The 15359-nt window shown below is 42.5% G+C and overlaps 1 protein-coding gene across 7 annotated transcripts in view; it reads left to right on the top strand.

The window, feature by feature from the left end:
• The window catches only part of LOC143281969 (coiled-coil domain-containing protein 87-like), a 62620-nt gene extending 48376 nt beyond the window's left edge, over positions 1-14244 (top strand). For 4 of the 7 annotated variants that reach the window (XM_076587321.1, XM_076587322.1, XM_076587324.1 and 1 more), the window contains 7 exons: positions 884-934; positions 3390-3453; positions 5697-5849; positions 6750-6870; positions 7289-7350; positions 8488-8568; positions 12071-14244. In XM_076587321.1, coding sequence (XP_076443436.1) covers positions 884-934; positions 3390-3453; positions 5697-5849; positions 6750-6870; positions 7289-7350; positions 8488-8568; positions 12071-12229 — 691 coding nt within the window. In that variant the 3' untranslated portion in view covers positions 12230-14244. The remainder of the gene's footprint in view (positions 1-883; positions 935-3389; positions 3454-5696; positions 5850-6749; positions 6871-7288; positions 7351-8487; positions 8569-12070) is intronic. The other 3 variants (XM_076587325.1, XM_076587323.1, XM_076587326.1) reach the window with 3 other exon arrangements.
• Positions 14245-15359: the final 1115 nt, after the last annotated feature.

Genomic DNA, 15359 nt, shown 5'->3' on the forward strand with positions numbered 1-15359 from the left:
CAACCAGAAACAGCATTATCTTCACTGAGAAGAAGACCATGAGGGATGCATATCACCTTCTTGAACACTGGCAGCAGGTGGTGATCATGAGATGACAAGCTGGCCATTGCTGTCTCAATGCCCACTTGTTCAGGAAGTTGAAGCTGGCACCATCTCCCACACACCTGCGGTCTCAGAGACCAAGCACCAGAACACATTCTTCAGACCTGACTCCTCCTGAAGGGGCTTGGAGGCACTGTGTGGCCGACACCATCCCTACTGCACACCAAGCTCCATGGCTTCAGACAGGACTTGGAGAGGACGACTTCATTTATCAGGGGGGCCGGACTGGCTCTGTGAAGAGACGAACAAGAAGAAGAATAGAAAGTACACTGAACTAAAAAGATGGCTGGCTGTCACAAACAAAGGTGTGAGATGGACAAAGAAGATGGAGAGTGAACCTCACGTACATGTACACACCTACACAGCGTTGTATTTGTATGGATTTCAACTGTCCCAACTATCAGGGCTGGAATTTGATTATAGTGGAGACACTGTCTTGCCCAAGTTACATACCCGCTCTCTCTGCCAAGGGGGGCTTTAGGACGGTCGGCGCTGGGATGGTCCCCAAAGGCCAATTAGCTCCCAAGGCTGCAGCACTAAGCTGCCAAGGCTGCAGCACTAAGAGCCAGTGCAATGTTGCCTCCTAGTTTGAGAGTCATAGTCCTTCACAAAAAGTGAGCTGTACAATACTTCCCATTGCAATGTAGAAACCATCATATAGGTCCCACTTTGCTGTTGGCCCAACTGTAAACTTTTGTCTTTCTCTGAGATTAAGTAGGCATGTATGGGTAAGTGTACCAGCCAAACAGGAAGTTTATAAAGAAACTCTCTTTTTTTGTAGACGTCACCAAGTAAAAAATAATGGAGACAAGAACAACAGCCAGCGTGTATGGTATGGTTGTTCTCTTTTGTGCTCTTGTTTGTTTCTGTGTAGAGTTTTGTTCACAGCCTTGCTTTCAAGATTTCTTTTTCTTTATCTTTCTTTTGTGTTGGGAGGCTTTCTTTCATGTTTTCTTTGTTTTTCAACTTATTCAGTTCAAAGGTATAAGGTGGTAAGCAATCATATTCACTTGCTTAAGTTCGAATATGCTTTGAAAACAAACAAACAGTAGTTTTTGACTTGATATATTTGTGTTTGAGAAAAAACAAAAAAAAAAAAAAGAATTGATTCAGTCACCAAACCTTTGACCGTAGCATAGAAAGTTTCTAATGCATGACATGGTTCTTGTCTTGTTTATTGTTTATGCAGTGCTGGGATTTGTAAGGGGCCACCCCCAATATCTTACCCTTTGATGTTTTTCCCTGCTCTTTCTCTTCTTATTTTCTCTCATTTCCTCCTCTTCTCATTTTCTGTCTCTCTCCCTCCATTGTGTCTGTCTGCCCACTGAATTGCTTGATGCCCCTGTCTGCCCACTGAATTGCTTGATCCCCTGTCTCCCCACTGAATTGCTTGATCCCCCTGTCTCCCCACTGTGAATTGCTTGATGCCCCTGTCTCCCCACTGTGAATTGCTTGATGCCCTGTCTCCCCACTGAATTGCTTGATCCCCCTGTCTGCCCACTGAATTGCTTGATGCCCCTGTCTCCCCACTGAATTGCTTGATCCCCCTGTCTCCCCACTGTGAATTGCTTGATCCCCCTGTCTGCCCACTGAATTGCTTGATGCCCCTGTCTCCCCACTGAATTGCTTGATGCCCCTGTCTCCCCACTGTGAATTGCTTGATGCCCCTGTCTGCCCACTGTGAATTGCTTGATGCCCCTGTCTGCCCACTGTGAATTGCTTGATGCCCCTGTCTGCCCACTGTGAATTGCTTGATGCCCCTGTCTGCCCACTGAATTGCTTGATGCCCCTGTCTCCCCACTGAATTGCTTGATGCCCCTGTCTGCCCACTGAATTGCTTGATGCCCCTGTCTCCCCACTGAATTGCTTGATGCCCCTGTCTCCCCACTGAATTGCTTGATGCCCCTGTCTCCCCACTGAATTGCTTGATCCCAAATCTGCTCACTGAATTGCTTGATGCCCCTGTCTCCCCATTGAATTGCTTGATGCCCTGTCTCTCCACTGAATTGCTTGATGCCCCTGTCTCCCCACTGAATTGCTTGATGCCCCTGTCTCCCCACTGAATTGCTTGATGCCCCTGTCTGCCCACTGAATTGCTTGATGCCCCTGTCTCCCCACTGAATTGCTTGATGCCCCTGTCTGCCCACTGAATTGCTTGATGCCCCTGTCTGCCCACTGAATTGCTTGATGCCCCTGTCTGCCCACTGAATTGCTTGATGCCCCTGTCTGCCCACTGAATTGCTTGATGCCCCTGTCTGCCCACTGAATTGCTTGATGCCCCTGTCTGCCCACTGAATTGCTTGATGCCCCTGATGAATTGTCTCACCCTTTTTTTTCTTATTTGTTTTTTTATATCTGAAAGAACAGAAAGTGAGGGGACTGATACTACATTCCATATTCATTCATTTTCAGCTCCTACGTACTAGTTTTGATTGATCATTATCTTTGAGAGTTAGCGGCCGTGCTCCATGCTGATAATGTTTAGTGTGTGCACATTCAAGTACATTCATACTCAAACATGCACACAGGCAGACACAAATACCTGCACATGCATATGCGCATGCATGCATGCACTTGCACGCACACATAGTGTGAATTTGTCCAGCTGCATGTGTGTGTGTGTGTGAGAGAGAGAGAGAGAGAGAGAGAGCGTGTGTGTGTGTGCATGTATGTATGTCTCTATCATTAAGTGATATGATTATGTTAGATTTATGGAAATCAACAAAACCAAAATTTGCAGTTGGACAGAAATCAAAATATGTTTTCTGGAGAGCAGGGGACAAGCAGGTGTTTGTATACTTACATGACAGAATGCAAAAGAAGATGATGATGGTGATGATACATGTAAACAAATGATACCCATTGTCTTCTGCCTGTGAATAATGTTTTGTTAAAATCTATGAAAAAAAAAGTTGATGTCAAAAGTGGAAAGAGATAATAGTTTGTTCTCTTTCCTTGTTTCTGTCAGTCTGATTGACTGTGTCTTTTTTTGTTGTTGTCTTTTTTTTTGTTGTTGTTGTTGTATACCCCAAACCCCTTTTTGTCTTTTCCTCTCTCCTTTTCTTCTTTTTCTATGTCTGTGAAAGTGTGTTTGTGTGATTTCCTTTTCTTATGTTTTTTTTTTCTTTTTCTTTTCTTTCTTTTGATTTGTTTCACCTTTGATTTATTACAAACAAACAAAAAATTCATGTGCCATAGATATGACTTATTTGTATGAAGTGTATGTGAATGTTTCTTGTGAGAAAAAAACAACAACAACACAAACCAACACCTCCCATTTTCTTCAGGACCCTGTCCAGGCTGTCCAAAGCCACCACCCCAGGCCTCTCGGAATTCGCCACAGCCAGTGAGGTAAGGACAGTGTGTGTTGCTTCTTCTTCTTCTTCCTTTGTGGGCTGCGACTCACACCGTCACTCACATACATGAGCGGGCGTTTACGTGTATGACTACCATGTCGGCAGTCATGCTCTGTTTTCCAGGGGGTGAATGCTGGGTATGTTCTTGTTTCCATAACTCACCGAACACTGTCATAGATTATGGGATCTTTAAAGCGCCTATTTGATCCTCTGCATGCGTATACACATGAAAGGGGTTCAGGCACAAGCAGTCTGCACATCTGTTAAGCCCGGAGATCAGAAGAATTTCCTCCCATGATCTACCAGGTGCTGTGACCGGGATTTTAAGCCGGGACACGCACATTGAAAAGTCTAACACTTTAACCACTCGGCTGTAGTACCCGTCAGTCAGTCAGTGTGTGCTGTCACAGGCTGTTTTGTTGTGCCACGGTGCTTGCTTTCCTGTCAGCCTGGATAGACTGCAACACCCCAACACTGAGCTTCCATATTCAGCATGCACTTGGCACTTGTGAAAAAAACAACAGTAAGAAAAAAGCACACAAAAAATCCCCCCAAAAAACTGACATCAGAAATATTGTTCTTTGGTTTCAGTTTCAGTTTCCCTGAAGGAGGCATCAATACATTCCGACAAATCCATATATGCTACACAACATCTGCTAGACAGATGGATGACTGGCAGCACAACTCAACACGCTTAGTCAGGCCTTGAGTGCATGCCTACATATTTGTGTCTCTAACAGAGGGGATTTCTTCCACAGAATTTTGCGAGAGGACAACTCTTTTGTAGCCATGGGTTCGTTCTTCAGTGCGCCAATTGAATGCTGCATATTGGACCTCAGTTTATCGTCTCTTCCGAATGACTAGACGCTCAGATTGATTTTTCCAGTCAAACTTTAGAGAAAGGGCGAGAGACCCTCATGGACACAGTATTGGCAGAAGCGTGCTTTAACCATTCTGCCACCTTCCCTCCACAGTCCTTTGACAATGTTCAATACAAACTGCTTCGACAGCTGAACAAATGACACGTGGACAGGGTGACAGACATTCACAGGGTGACTTCTTGTTATTGTCATTGTCCTCCTCACCAGATGTTTCATTGTTTATTTTTGTGAGTTTAAGTAAGTGCTGTCTGTGTATGTGTATTCCATGCATACACACTTACATTACATGTTGGCAGACTGGTGCATGTACACACATGTACATGCACAGAAAAAAAAGGAAAGAAAGAAAAGAAAACAAAGATAATGATGTGCTCCATGGACTTGCATGCAACTGAGGCCACGAAAAAAGAAAGAAATGAAAGTATGTTTAAAAGAAAACACACACAAAAAAACAACATGCATACACGTTCTCATGGTTCAAGATTTGATCAGCTTTTGGCCACTTTTGGGACATTTGGGATTTCAGAAAACAACACTTTTAAGAACACAACTAGGTTATTTACAATGTTTTGCTTCAATTAAGGTAAAATAAGGGTTAACATTCTTTCATTTGCATGAAAGTCTTCCATGCAGCATTGCAAGTTTCATGAATTTACTTACTAAGTCTGAACAGAACCTGTTTGCATGCAGAGAACAATGTACAAAATGAGAATATGGACTTTGGTCAAGATTTCAAGATTTGATTAACCTTTTGCACCTGTTGGTGCTTGGAGGATTTCAGAAAACAATGTTATCAAGAACACGACTAGAATTATATCAACACTTGCATCAAGTAGGGTAAAATAAGGGTTATCCTTCCTTCTTCTGCATGAAAGTATCCTATGCAATATTGCAATTCTAAATTGATTTACTAAGTCTGAAGAGGATGTGTTTACTTTCTGAAAATAGTTTACAAAAATAACAACAAAACAACAACAACAACAACAAAAAGTAAACAACAACAGACCTTGGACATACATATCTATGAGGCAACTATCTTTTACAGATATCGGAAAAATATTGACACACTATTAAAAAAAATGAAATTCATCACCAACGGTATTCATGTCAGATTTTTTTACAATGATTTATTAGGGTATTCTCTTGGAATTTCATTTACCATTTACAGTGATTAGCACATTTAAATTTGATCAACAAAATTGATTGTAGTGGGCAACTGATCTGGAATTCCATTTACCATTTACAGTGATTATCACGTTTGAATTTGATCAACAAAATTATGATTGTAGTGCGCAATTGACCAGTATATATTTATATTTTTCTGTCATAAATTCCTTTCCACCTGAACTCGCTGCAGACGGGGGAGGAGGAGGAGGAGGAGGGGAGTGGAGAGCGACAGCCCCAGGAGAGGCTGGAAGCTGTGTGGTCCTCGCTGCAGATGCCGGACGCTCAGCGCCTGGACATGGCCATCAAGTACAGCTGTGATGCCTTCTTCAACAGACTGCTGGAGGTAACTATAGCCATCAAGGACAGCTGTGATGCCTTCTTCAACAGACTGCTGGAGGTAACTATAGCCATCAAGGACAGCTGTGATGCCTTCTTCAACAGACTGCTGGAGGTAACTATAGCCATCAAGTACAGCTGTGATGCCTTCTTCAAGAGACTACTGGAGGTAACTATAGCCATCAAGGACAGCTGTGATGCCTTCTTCAAGAGACTACTGGAGGTAACTATAGCCATCAAGTACAGCTGTGATGCCTTCTTCAACAGACTACTGGAGGTAACTATAGCCATCAAGTACAGCTGTGATGCCTTCTTCAACAGACTGCTGGAGGTAACTATAGCCATCAAGTACAGCTGTGATGCCTTCTTCAACAGACTGCTGGAGGTAACTATAGCCATCAAGGACAGCTGTGATGCCTTCTTCAACAGACTGCTGGAGGTAACTATAGCCATCAAGTACAGCTGTGATGCCTTCTTCAACAGACTGCTGGAGGTAACTATAGCCATCAAGTACAGCTGTGATGCCTTCTTCAACAGACTGCTGGAGGTAACTATAGCCATCAAGGACAGCTGTGATGCCTTCTTCAACAGACTGCTGGAGGTAACTATAGCCATCAAGGACAGCTGTGATGCCTTCTTCAACAGACTGCTGGAGGTAACTATAGCCATCAAGGACAGCTGTGATGCCTTCTTCAACAGACTGCTGGAGGTAACTGACCCCTGACCCTTTCTGACCCCTGACCCTCTCTGACCCCTGACCCTCTCTGACTCGTGACCCTTTCTGACCCCTGACCTTCTCTGACCCCTGACCCTCTCTGACCCATGACCCTTTCTTACCCCCATCTCTTTTTGACCCCTGACCGTCTCTGACCCCAGACCCCCACTGTGTGTGTGTGTGTGTGTGCAGGCGGTGGAGAGGTGGGAGCAGGCCACAGAGCTGATCCTGCGGCGGGAGACGCTGCTGGTCAGGCTGGAGCAGTTTGAACGCAACGCTTCCGATCCCAACCGCTTCTTCGCCAAGAGCAACGGTCTGTCTGTCTGTCCATGTGTCCGTCTGTCTGTCTGTTGTCTGTCTGTCTGATTGCTACCTTGTCAAGTTAATGCTTCGTGTCATGCTGTTTTGTTTTTCTTGTTTGTTCAGTGGTAAAGATCTTTGTTGTGGGGATGGGTGTTTATGTGTGTGTGTGTGTGTGTGTGTGTGTGCATGCGTGTATGTATGGGTGTGGGTGTGGGTGATGGTGGGGTGAGTGGGGGATGCATGCATGTGTGTGTGGATGCAAGTTGGTGCATGATTTGTGTGTGTTGTGTGCATGTGGGGATTGATTGGGGTGTGTCATCCAATATCACTTTTAGTGAAAGGATGAAAAACTGATCAACAAAATACTTGTGTGTGCGTGTGTGTGTGTGTGTGTGTGTGGTGTCTGTGTGTCTGTTTGTGTGCCACAGGTGTAAAGAGGAGCTCTGTCTTGCTGTTGGAGGAAGCGCGATACCGCACACACCTGTACAAGGTAAGGTGCAGCGTCAAGTTTTTAGCTGTGTGTGTATGAGTGCATGTGTGTGTCGTGTGAGTGCGTGTGCATGTGTGTTGTGAGTGTGTGTGTGTGTGTGTGTTGTGTGTGTGTGAGTGTTGTGTGTGTGTGTGTGTGTGTGTTGTGTAAATGTGTGCATGTGTGTTGTGTGTGTGCATGCATGTGTATTTGTGTGTGTGTGCATGTGTGTTGTGTGTGTGTGTGTGTGCATGTGTGTTGTGTAAATGTGTGCGTGTGTGTTGTATGTGTGTGTGTGCATGTGTGTTGTGTGTGTGCATGTGTGTTGTGTGTGTGCATGCATGTGTGTTGTGTGTGTGTGTGCATGTGTGTTGTATTTGTGCATGCCTGTGTGTTGTGTAAACGTGTGCGTGTGTGTTGTGTGTGCATGTATGTGTGTGTGTGTGTGTGTGTGTGTGTGTGTGACCTTAATAGATTTTTGCCAATAGGTCACTCAGCTCCACTTATCAATGATTACAATAGATTGGCTCTTGATCTGTAAGTTCAATGTCCACGAGAGGGTTACTACGGAGGTTTTGGTGCTTTTGACCTTTCCTTGACTTTGGAATTGCTCCAGCAAACAAACGTATGCCTCTCAAACACGTGCAATGCAAAGTACAGCCTAGATAGGTAAATACCAAGAAAAACGTGTTTACTTTGGAAAGAAAAATATCCGTTTAACAGGTTTTCATTTTTCTCTTCTTTTTTTTCCCCTTTTTCCATTCTTTTTTTTTTTTTCACCTCAGAATTTGTTTTGGCATTGGACTTCTGATCCGGTGTTCACCAGTTTGCAGAGTTGAAGGCCATGTTTCTGTTGAATGTTGCGTCATTGGCACTTGACTGTGATTTTCCACACTCCACCTAAGTTTTGAATGGGAAGCTGATTTCAGTTGGGGGAGACTAAAACGGAGAGGTTTGGACCATACCTTTGCTTGCAGCAGATAAGAAATTGCTGCCCCGATGGCTGTAAAATGCTATGGGGCCTTTGACGTTCTTCTTCTTTTTTTTATCAGTGGGTCATATTAATTTTTACTATTATTTTAAAATAAGATCTTGGTTAAAAAAAACAACAACAACACCATTTGTTTTAACATTATTTTATTTTGAATTTGATTTCAGAAAATTGAGTCACTGGACACAGACATCAAGGTGGAACTGGACTACATAAAAGCCAAGTTTCAGGACATCGTGTCCTTCAAGGTCAGTCCCTGTGTGTGACTCCAAGATCTGATACCTGTTAGTCTGTTTTATTGTATGACAGTCTGTCATGTCCAACTGTGACCTTCAGAACAGCAGAGTCTGTTTTATTGTATGATAGTCTGTCGTGTCCAACTGTGACCTTCAGAACAGCAGAGTCTGTTTTATTGTATGACAGTCTGTCGTGTCCAACTGTGACCTTCAGAACAGCAGAGTCTGTTTTATTGTATGATAGTCAGTTATGTCGAACCATCACTATCAGAACAGCAGAGACTGTTTTATTGTATGATAGTCAGTTATGTCGAACCATCACTATCAGAACAGCAGAGACTGTTTTATTGTATGATAGTCTGTGTCCAACTGTGAACATCAGAACAGCAGAGACTGTTTTATTGTATGACAGTCTGTGTCCAACTGTGACCTTCAGAACAGCAGAGTCTGTTTTATTGTATGACAGTCTGTCGTGTCCAACTGTGACCTTTAGAACAGCAGAGTCTGTTTTATTGTATGACAGTCTGTCGTGTCCAACAGTGACCTTCAGAACAGCAGAGTCTGTTTTATTGTATGACAGTCTGTCGTGTCCAACTGTGACCTTCAGAACAGCAGAGTCTGTTTTATTGTATGATAGTCAGTTATGTCGAACCATCACTATCAGAACAGCAGAGACTGTTTTATTGTATGATAGTCAGTTATGTCGAACCATCACTATCAGAACAGCAGAGACTGTTTTATTGTATGATAGTCAGTTATGTCGAACTATCACTATCAGAACAGCAGAGACTGTTTTATTGCATGATAGTCAGTTATGTCGAACTATCACTATCAGAACAGCAGAGGAGATACTAACTGCCATGACTATCTGGGCTAGAATTTGATTATCGTGAAGAGGGAGAGTGTCTTGCCCCAAGTTACATCCCCACTCTCTCGTCCAAAAGGGCTTCTGGACAGTCAGTGCTGGGATGGTCTCCAAAGGCCAGCTCTCCTCCAAGACTGCAGCACTAAGAGCCAGTGCAATCTTGCCTCCTAGTTTTAGAGTCATAGCCCTTCACAAAAGACTAAGCTGTAAATGACTTCCCATTGCAGTGAATAGATCATACATCTCTCACTTTGCTGTCGGCCCAGCTGTAAGCTTTGGTCAATCTCCGATATAAGCTGAGTGTTGAGTCCTGTGTTTTGTTGTAAAAAGGGGTGAAAGGTAGGAGAATGGTAGATTGGGGGTAAGGGAAGGACAGACACAGGGTAGGGGACGATACAGTACAGGACTGGCGTACCACCAGCAGTATATTTGGGATGATTTTTGCTGTCACAGAACATGGACGTATTCCAATTGTACAGTTGTTGTACTGTGATATACTTTATACTATATCATGCAACTGGTATCCCATAAGGGTTTTAAAACTGGAATCTGTCACACGAAGACCACAAATAAAAACTCTTATTAACAGAATCATGTGAGCTGTTAAGTTAACAACCGAAGCCCAGATGAAATAGGTAAGCACGGATGAGCCCAGGAGGCCAGCCTGCACTCTTGAACCATGATTCTTAGGAAAATAAGAGGGACTGCAGGTCTCTTCATAGACACAGAGAATGTGTTTTTAAACATCTTGGTGGTTAAAGATGGCCTGGTTGGAGTGTATGCTTTGCACAACGTTTCTCCTTGTGGAAGCTTCTTCAAGGGTGGTGAGAGGGAAAGTTAGCTCTGAGGAGGCACCCTCTAATAAGGTAGAACCTTACCAGTGTGTGGTGTGCTGATTACACACTTCTAGCAGCGGCCACCTGACGCACTGTAACTTTTTTTTTTCTATAGAAATAACAAGAAAAGCAGTAACTCTATCAGGTGATGGCATTTGAAGAAGATAGTGATGATTATTATGGTGGTAAGGATGGTATACGAAAATGACAACATGATGCTGCTGTTTGGTGTTTGGTGATGCACAGGATGGTATACACATAAATATATATGCACTCTCATACACACACACACACACACACACACACACACACACACACACACACACACACACACACACACACACACACACACACACACACTCAAAAAGCTCATGCCCCCCCCCCGCCCCCCAAACCCCCAGAAATCCAGTCACCCCTTCCCTACACACACTCACACATCTGTCCAAATTGTGTCTTTCACTTTATTAAATTTGAATATATTTACCTATGTGTTTATTTTGTTTCATTATTCCACTTCATTTTATGTTCATGTTTTTACACCCACCCAGGGTAGGCTCTCAGGAAATGGCCAGCATGATGGTTAGACATGTATTTGTATTTCTCTTTTTATCACAGCAGATTTCTCTGTGTGAAATTCTGGCTGCTGTCCTCAGGGAGAGTGCGTCACTACACTGCAGCGCCAGCCCCCCCTTTTTTTTGTATTTTTTCCTGCATGCAGTTTTTATTTGTTTTTCCTATCGAAGTGGATTTTTCTACAGAATTTTGCTAGGAACAACTCTTTTGTTGCTGTGGGTTCATTTACATGCGCTAAGTGCATGCTGCACACGGGACCTTGGTTTATCGTCTCATCTGAATGACTAACGTCCAGACCACCACTCAAGGTCTAGTGGAGGGGGAGAAAATATCGGCGGCTGAGCCGTGATTCGAACCAGTGCACTCAGATTCTCTCGCTTCCTAGGCAGACACGTTACCTCTAGGTCATCACTCCACATATGTGCTTCATTTTTCATTAATTTCTCTTTTTTTTTACCGGAAGATGTGGTGTGGTGTATATGGATGAGCCTGCTTGCTTTGACACCTATGTGAGAGAGTGAACAAAGTGTTCAGGTACAAAGTTGCATAACACACGTGCACAAGAATCTGTGAGAGAGAGCAAGATTTTTTTGTGAGAGAATAAGTGAGTCAGGCCAGAACGCTAAAAGCGAAAGGACGAATAAAAAGAGAGCATCTTAACTGCTTGTGTGTTTATGTTATTCATCAGAGTGTGATGACACAGGCAAATTCCACTGACCCACATGCTAGCACCACATGCCAGCATTACATTGGCGTCACCGACAGGATAGGACCATACGCCAACATGACATTCAACTGGAAACTGAAAACTGAGACATTGAACTTGTGCTATAGCCGAATGGTTCAAGCGTTGGACTTTCAATTTTAGGGTCCCGGGTTCGAATCTTGGTGACGGTGCCTGGTGGGTAAAGGGTGGAGATTTTTCCTATTTTTCCAATCTCCCAGGTCAACATATGTGCAGACCTGCTTGAGCCTGATACCCCTTTGTGTGTATACGCAAGCAAAAGATCATATACGCACGTTAAAGATCCTGTAATTCATGTCGGCATTCAGTGGGTTATGGAAACAAGAACATAGCCAGCATGCACACCTCCAAAAACAGAGTGTGGCTGCCTACATGGTGGGGTAGAAACAGTCATACATGTAAAAACCCACTTGTATACATAGTAGTGAATGTGGGAGCTGCAGCCCACGAAGAAGAAGAAGAAGTCCACTAACAGTTGTGTTGGCCTGGTGGCAGGGTCGGCCCTACGAGGACAAGATGAAGTGGGATCGCACAGAGATGCTTCACTGGCTGCACGAAGAGCGCAAACACAACGCCCTCAGGTTCGAAGCCCTGGTGCAGCAGGTCCCAGTCAAGCCGGCCTTCCTGGAGCCCATCGCCGGTGTGGCCAAGTGAAGGCGCTGGGTCTGTGTTTGCTTCCTTCCATGCTTGAAGCAGATTTGTTGTCCCCTTAATCTTCCAGTCTGTTTTCTGTGCTTGAAGCAGATCTGTGGTTCCTTTATCTCCTGTAATCTCTTCACGGACTCTTACCCACCATGTTGTGTCTCGTTGCTTCAGCGCCATCCCGTGAAATAGATTTGTGATCCATCAGTTTTTACTTCAGATGTATTTGTTGACCATTTTGCCTTTTTGTTCTTTTGAATTTTATCTATGTGCTTACATTTATTGATTTATCTATTCATCTATTATGTACTGTCTTATTCAGTGCAAATATTTTTTTCTGAATATAGAGCTCTTTTTTTTTTTTTTGGATCTGTTGTACAAATTGCAAAGACTGTAAAAGTGAGAGAGTGAGTGAGTGAGAGAGAGTTGGAGAAAGAGAATGAGAGAACTGACATTTAAACCCAATGGATTGTCAGACCGAGGCATTAAAAAAAAAAAAAGCAGTTTAAGTCACAAACTGAAGCAGAAAAGAACAGCAATGATCACATGTTTAAGTTTGGTTTGAGGACGGTGTTACAAAATGCTTGATATCTTGCAGGAAATGATGAATGACAGCTTCGAACTTACAGTTTTTACATTATAATCATTCTTTTTTTTAATTTTTATAGTTTTGATGCATTTGAACATGTTTCTGACCTTCTTAGACATTCCGTCCAGTGTCTGCATTACCTAATCCCTGGTGGTGAAATTATGTCATCTTTTTATCATGCAAAACATGGCTGCCTTGAGTTATATTGTGTTTGATGTGTCTGTGTAGTAATGCGGGGCTGTGTTTTCTTTGTGATTTACTGCCCTTGTTAAGATTTGAAGCCTTTTCTTTGAAACAGAACCTATTATTGTGAGGCCTTCATTTTACACAATGCTAGACTTCCATATGAGGATAAACACTACAGTTTTCTGTTGTTGTTGTTGTTTTTCTTTTTTCATATAGTGTTCCTGATGATATTTTGAATGGTGTGTAATACTTTGGACCACTTGTTTCTCCCAGAAAGATGGGACTGATGCTGTTACAAAGAGCTCTGGACCGAGAATGAAAAAAAAAAGAATGAATTTTTACAACCCAGAACCCACATATATTGTAAATTTGATTTGCTGCAGATGAAATTCCTGCATGCAAAACAAAAGAAGGATTGTATGACCAGAGAAAAGGGGAATATGTTTCCTGACTGCCAAATCCAAATGACAATTAGAAAAGAATCTCTTCCAACAGAAAATGTTGTTGCTTACCAGCTAACAGTTCCATCTCTTTCAGTCTTTTTGGTTGGATCAAATAACAATTAAATTGAAAAGCTTCATTAAAAGGTAAATATTATGTTAGTCCTTTTTTGTAGGCATAGAACTGTAGTAAACTAGGGTTCAGAAACTGAGTTTTGCGCTTGTCTAAATGGATATTTTTTTCCCCAAAATTCGTTCACAGAGAAAAAAAGAACAACTGAACACTCTTTTATTCATTCAAAATCTGTTTATTAAGCATATATTAATTGAACCAATATTTAGATATTCAGAAAAAGGGGGGGGGGGGAGAGAATAGCATCTAAGAATATATTTCCAAATTAAAAAAAAAAAAAGAAAAAAAAGAGACTTGACAGTTGGTGAGAGAAAGCACAACGGTTTGTACCAACCAGAGATTGAGTTTCATTTTCCTGTTTCCAAGGGCTGACATTTTTACTTGTTGTGACAGGGTGAGAAGTGTTGCAGAAGGGACACTGGAGTGACGACATTAGTCACGTGACAGAATGCCAAACTGTCATCACTGTGATTGATGTTACTTGTTGAATGTTTGAACTCACAGCGCCGACTGACCAAACCTGTTGCCATGATGACCGAAACCACAATAACTTTTTTTCTTTATACCAAGAGCATTGAAGAAACTTTTCATTGCCAAATATGATACTGCTGGAAATTAACTTTCTTTTAAATGCAATTTTACTGTCTTTGTGCCTTTTTTTTTTCTTTCTTTTTTCTTTGATAAAAAATGTCATTCAAAGTAGTTTTAAACTATTATTTCTTTCTTTATAGATTTTTTGTTTGTGTGCATTTTTTGTGTGTGCTTACACTGATACACATAAAATCAAAGAAAGAGCATCGGTTTTAGGGATGGGCTTAACGGGCATTGTTTTGTCTTCAAATAAATTGTACAAAATTGTTGACAATAAAACCAGAAGCACATTTTTAGCACTATAGTTTTGTGTTTGATATCAAATTTAACAAGTTTTTTTTTGGCATGTGTTTGTGTGTGTGTGTGTGTGTGTGTGTGTGCATATACCTATACACCCATTCCAAAAATAAACTTCTGGAAAAAGCTTGAGAAATCCAATCATCTATTCACATCTGCATGTTGACAATGTAGAGATACAAATAATGTACACTACAGTGCATATATACTCAATTACACATCCATTATTTTGACCATGTTATACATCTTTTGATGCTCACATAAATCATTAACAAAATTATTGACTGGTTGACTGTAGTTCAGTCAGTAACTCAGTTTAAGTGGAGTGTTGGCCTAGAGGTAGAACATCGGCCTAGGAAGCGAGAGAATCTGAGTGCACTGGTTCAAATCATACCAGCAGTCACCAGTATTTTCTCCCCCCCCCCCCCCCCCCCACACACACCCACTAGACCTTGAGTGCTGGTCTGGATGCTAGTCATTCAGATGAGACAATAAACCGAGGTCCCGTGTGCAGCATGCATTTAGAGCATGTAAAAGAACCCATGGCAACAAACGGGTTGTCCCTGGCAAAATTCTGTAGAAAAATCCACTTCGATAGGAAAACAAATAAAACTGCATGCAGAAAAAAAACACCAAAACATGGGTGACACTGTCAGTTGAAGTTGAAGCTGTGACACATGCCCTCCAGTGGCTATCGTCCATCCATATGCCCGGAAACCAACATGCCATGATTCTAACCAACTCAATGAACCTCATACAGAAAATTGAAAATGGAATGGGAAGCCCAGAGTGGCATAAGGCAATGCGCAACTTTCAGATTAAAAAACTCACATGGTCATACTGCCCGGGACATGCAGGTGTTAAGGGAAATGAGCGAGCTGGCAGACTTGCTGGTAACGCAACAAC

This window comes from Babylonia areolata, chromosome 5 (assembly GCF_041734735.1).
Source record: "Babylonia areolata isolate BAREFJ2019XMU chromosome 5, ASM4173473v1, whole genome shotgun sequence".
NCBI classification, from domain to species: domain Eukaryota; kingdom Metazoa; phylum Mollusca; class Gastropoda; order Neogastropoda; family Buccinidae; genus Babylonia; species Babylonia areolata.